General features: G+C 42.1%; 1 protein-coding gene across 1 annotated transcript; it reads right to left on the reverse strand.

Annotated features, from left to right (window-relative positions):
• Positions 1–385: 385 nt before the first annotated feature.
• LOC135509015 (fibroblast growth factor 3-like) lies at positions 386–2,781 on the reverse strand. The gene is made up of 3 exons (XM_064929303.1): positions 2,085–2,781; positions 1,512–1,615; positions 386–1,154 (listed from the first exon to the last, which is right to left on the reverse strand). Exons 1-3 carry the CDS (start codon positions 2,359–2,361, stop codon positions 828–830), a joined length of 708 nt encoding a protein of 235 aa, XP_064785375.1. The 5' UTR covers positions 2,362–2,781; the 3' UTR covers positions 386–827.
• Between the last annotated feature and the right edge of the window lie 1,939 nt (positions 2,782–4,720).

The raw sequence follows: 4,720 nt of genomic DNA on the forward strand, positions 1-4,720 counted from the left end.
GTGCAACTAATGAACAGAATAGAACTAATGAACAGAACCTGAAGAGATGTGGTTTTACTTGCTGCCCCTGAAGTCTACTAATGAACAGGTGCCCCTAGGGTGCAGTGTCTACTAATGAACAGAACGTCTGAAGAGATGTGAGTTTTACTGCTGCCCTAGGGTGCAGTTTACACAGGCAACCTTGAAAATAGAACCCTAATGAAATAATTCCTCAAAACTCTAGACTATTAGCCTAATTCTTAAATAAAAATATAGACTGCCATGATGAATGAATATTGAGTTATATAGACCTGTAGAAAAACAATGCAAAAGCAATTTTGAATGAAAATGTGTTTATGATATAAAAAGCAAATAAATTAACACTACAATGGTAATACACATACTATTTATCATTTGCAAACACTTTTACCCAAAGTAACGTACATCAGGATGGGACCCACAATCCTGGCCTGGCATGCATCAAGCTCTACCAACTGAGTCACAGAGGACATTATACCATTGATTGTACAAGTGCTTTTTTGTCCATTATATTATTGTGTAAATCCACATGCATCCTTCCAGACATCTTCCTATGAAATGGTCATCGAGAAAAATACAGGACATTAACTGCATGTACTTCCGATAATGTGAGTTAACAATAAGAGTACAAAGATACATTATATTCGAGACACTGATCACTTTATTCACAGGACAGTATCATTATGCCGGTTTAAATGAGGGCAGGGGAGCTTGTATCTCTCAGTCACCAGTCATGCTCTTCCAACAGTCCACGTGTCTGACAAGTGAGACTTGTCATCAAGCTCCCTGGAGATGGATACATCTCTATCTCATCTGCCCTGTTCCCCTGTGAGTCTGAGGGCATTCTGCCTGTACCCCAGACTACTGTTGATCAACAGGTGAACCATGTCATGGTCCTCGTTGCCCAGGACCCTAGGCAGGAAGAGGGAGGCCTTCTCTGTCTTTCGGGTCTTCAGGCCCCGCCTTGGCTGGCCCTTTCCATTGATTGACACATACCACAGCCTCCCAGCGCTCACCCTTCGCCTACTTCCTGTTGAGGTGGAGTGTGGGGTTGTCCGGTAGCGGCGGGAGGCGTAGGTGTTGTAGCCTAACTCATGGATCCGCTCCATGAACTCACACTCCTGGGTGAAGGCAGCCTGAGAACAAAATTACTTTAGTTGAAACCAAATAAAGTTTTTCCAAATGTAACACTGTGCACAATAGAAATGAGACTGTATATGAATGGTAGTCAATTATCCAATTATTAGAAAGAGAGAGAGAGAGAGAGAGAGAAAGAAAGAGAGAGAGAGAGAGAGAGAGAGATAGAGAGAGAGAGAGAGAGAGAGATACAGACAGACAGACAGACAGACAGACAGACAGACAGACAGACAGACGGACAGACAGGCAGACGGACAGACGGACAGAGGGACAGATGGACAGACAGAAGGACAGACAGACAGACAGAAGAACAGAGGGAGGACAAAGAAAGATCTCAGAGATCATGTCTCATTTACAGATGCATGTAGTCGTCCTTTTTGGTTCATGGCCAGATATCTCCCGGAGAACAGTCCTTTAATCATCACCAGTCCCACATCCACTGCTGTGATCTCCAATATACCTCAATTGGAAAACAATTCAGTCAATAAAAAAAGAAAGTAAATTCATTGTCATTTCATGGAATGACAAGTGATACTTATGTCAGTGTAATAACAATGTTATTATAATGTAGATACCACTACAGTTGTGTTGGATGCAACAACAATGTTGTATGGATTTTAGTTAGACTTCAGTAACACTTTACATCATCAGGTAGTGTTCTGGTCACTCCAATGTAGCCTGCCAAATTACCAATGCACAGTGGATAGTAGGAACGACCCCATAATAATGCACACGACTTGTAAGAAGTAAAACAGAGCTCTGTTTTAACTGAGAAATCATGAATGTCTACTTTAAAACTATTTCCAATCATGTATACCGTGGGACTATTCTTGTTGGGCTTTAGCCTCTATAGTGCCTGAACATAAACTTCAATATATGCATAGCATATAACATGGCAGAAATAAGAACGCAAATAACACTGTACTCACTGTAAGGGTTATGCTCCTCTAGGGTCCCATCTATTTTCCCATTGGGATGTATTTGTAAGTGATATTTTGTGGCACAGTACAGCTTTCTGTGTCTCGGTGCTCCCTCAAGGTGCTCATACACTCCTCCGCGCCCCACAGCATCCCTGCGCTGCCTGAGGACACAGCTCTGCCCACCGACACTCTGCGGAGTAGATGTCCTTACCAGCGAAGAAGAACGAGGCTTTTGGTGACTGGGGTGTAATACATTCACCAATAGCAAGACCAGAATTATAACCATTGTGGCATGGCCGAAAATAGTATATTAGTCGCTTTCCATGATTGACAAAAACGGACTCAATAGTTTCCATCGAATTCTTAGGAAGTCCATTAGTCCAGTCCGATAAAATGGATCCACTTTAGATACATTCGTTTTGCCAACAGTAACTCGCTTTCAGTCAACCTGATTTTGAAATCGTCATGGAAACGAGACGAGTACACCGTGAAGATGTCCAAGTTGCGCGCAAAACAAAAGCCCTCCTTCATTCGATTGCCCTATTGCGGCGATTGTTACGACGGAGAAAGTCAAGGTACGGTCTTGTGTGCGCTATGAGAGTGCACTAGGTATGGATGGATAAAACATGACATTACACACAGAGGCTCATTGCTGAAAGCCGCATCACAAAGGGCGAGCCAGCCATCTGAGGACAGAGTGTTCCTCTCAGCTTTACTTTTGATGGATCCAAAATGCCAATTAGACATTCCAAAATTATAGCCTACAGCATGGGTTTCAACACCAGCATTCCCCTGGTCAATTCAAACTCCCAACTCTTGCCCAGTTGGTGGAAAGATGCTAAAACGAAGACATAGGTGGTAAGGATGGCAGAAATGGTTTCACATTCGAAACAGCTGGACACTATAATGTTATTTAGAGGGCAGACATAGTGATCAAAATATGTGCATCTTTTTTTAAAGTATTCCCACAAATAATATATAGGCTACAACCCTGTCAAGATATTCATACATGTTATGGTTGTTTTGCAGTGTCAAAATAAATCTGATGGAATAACACATTTAAATTTTGAGATGGAAGTATGGAGTAGGTTAATGGGAGAAAGACTGCAAGTGGAAAGGACGTCATATTGCTTGCTTAGTGGGTACTGGCTCATACTGAGGCTTGAACACAGGACGTCTGCTGGACACAGGACGTCTGCTTCGCAAACACAAGTGACTGCCCTCCCAGTCACTCCACCAAAAAGCTAGTGCAGAAACTTTAGGTCGACTGAGTATCACAGATCCCCATCAGCGACAGAAGCCAATATCCCTATGAGTATCTGGAGGAGGCAGCACATGTTCCACTGCAGAGAAACACCCCTGGAGCTGGTTAAGTGCCTTGCTTAAGGGCAAATGGCAGTAGGTGGCATCTGATATTGTGATGCCAGATACAAAATCAGATGTATCCTGATTGCAGCTTCAGTTACCAGCTCACTTCCACCACTTCCAGGATTTGATCCAGCAACCTTCTGGTTACTGGCCTGCTTCTTTGGCCTCAATGCTTATATTTACTGTCTATTCACTCACTTGGATGCTACACCAAAGAATGGTACTCCAGGTCCCCACCATTCTTTATCGTACGCTCATAGTTCACTGTAAAATATTGAAGTTTGCTGAAGCTCAGAGTTTAACCCGTAAATTTCTCATGATGAAATTGCTTAGATCTTGGCAGCGTTGTGGTTACAGCCTTGATAATTAGCTCTCCATCATTAAAGCTATCATGCCCCTGGCATTGTGTGAGAGTGGAGCGGAGTGCTCGCTCATGAAGCCATAGACCCCATTGCATACTGCACAGAGAGTACTCATGGGATTGTGTCGATCATTTGTCCTGCCCTTTATAAAATGCCTGTTGGCCACACATTCGAGTTTTAAAAAGGCTTCTAAAGTTTGTAATTTCCTCTTAAAAATGTCAGACTTGATTTGCCCTAACATAAAATGTATCAACCCCTACAAAAAATATCCATTAAATATAATTAACATAATAATGTACATTTCCTGTTTGCTGTAAGATAATTTTCCTGCTGTAGCAAACTGGCTCAAATTAAGATCCTATATCTGTATGGTGTAGTTTGTTACACGTCTGTAGCTCTGTTTCTCATAGACCTACAAATCGACTATCATGTCATGTTTTTGCTGGAGACTTTGCGTGTCTGATGTGGTGGGACTGAGAGTATAGTTATATGAGGCCCTTTGAAGTATTTTTGATCTGAGGGCCCGGTTAGGGTTGTAGGCAATCAAGGTATGGGCATTAGGGTTGTTTGGTGTTAGAGTTGTAAGGTTGTGAGGCTGTAGAGTTGTAAGGCTGAAGAGTTGTAAAGGCTGTATATTTGTAAGGTTGTAAGGTTGTAGAGTTGTAAGGTTATAGAGTTGTAAGGCTGTAGAGTGGTAAGGTTGTAGAGTTGTAAGTTGTAAGGCTGTAGATTTGTAAGGTTGTAAGGTTGTAAGGTTATAGAGTTGTAAGGTTATAGAGTTGTAAGGCTGTAGAGTTTGTAAGGTTATAAGGTTGTAGATTTGTAAGGTTGTAGAGTTGTAAGGTTATAAGGTTGTAGAGTTGTAAGGCTGTAGAGTTGTAAGCTTGTAAGGTTGTAGATTTGTAAGGTTGTAGA

The sequence above is a fragment of the Oncorhynchus masou genome, chromosome 22 (genome assembly GCF_036934945.1).
Source record: "Oncorhynchus masou masou isolate Uvic2021 chromosome 22, UVic_Omas_1.1, whole genome shotgun sequence".
Taxonomy (NCBI): domain Eukaryota; kingdom Metazoa; phylum Chordata; class Actinopteri; order Salmoniformes; family Salmonidae; genus Oncorhynchus; species Oncorhynchus masou.

Coding starts and splice junctions, on each gene's coding strand:
- LOC135509015 (XM_064929303.1), bottom strand. CDS start 2,361: ATGGTTATAATTCTGGTCTTGCTATTGGTGAATGTATTACACCCCAGT. Junction 1,616..2,084: donor AGAGGAGCATAACCCTTACA/GTGAGTACAGTG, acceptor TTTCCAATTGAG/GTATATTGGAGATCACAGCA. Junction 1,155..1,511: donor AAGGACGACTACATGCATCT/GTAAATGAGACA, acceptor TTTTGTTCTCAG/GCTGCCTTCACCCAGGAGTG.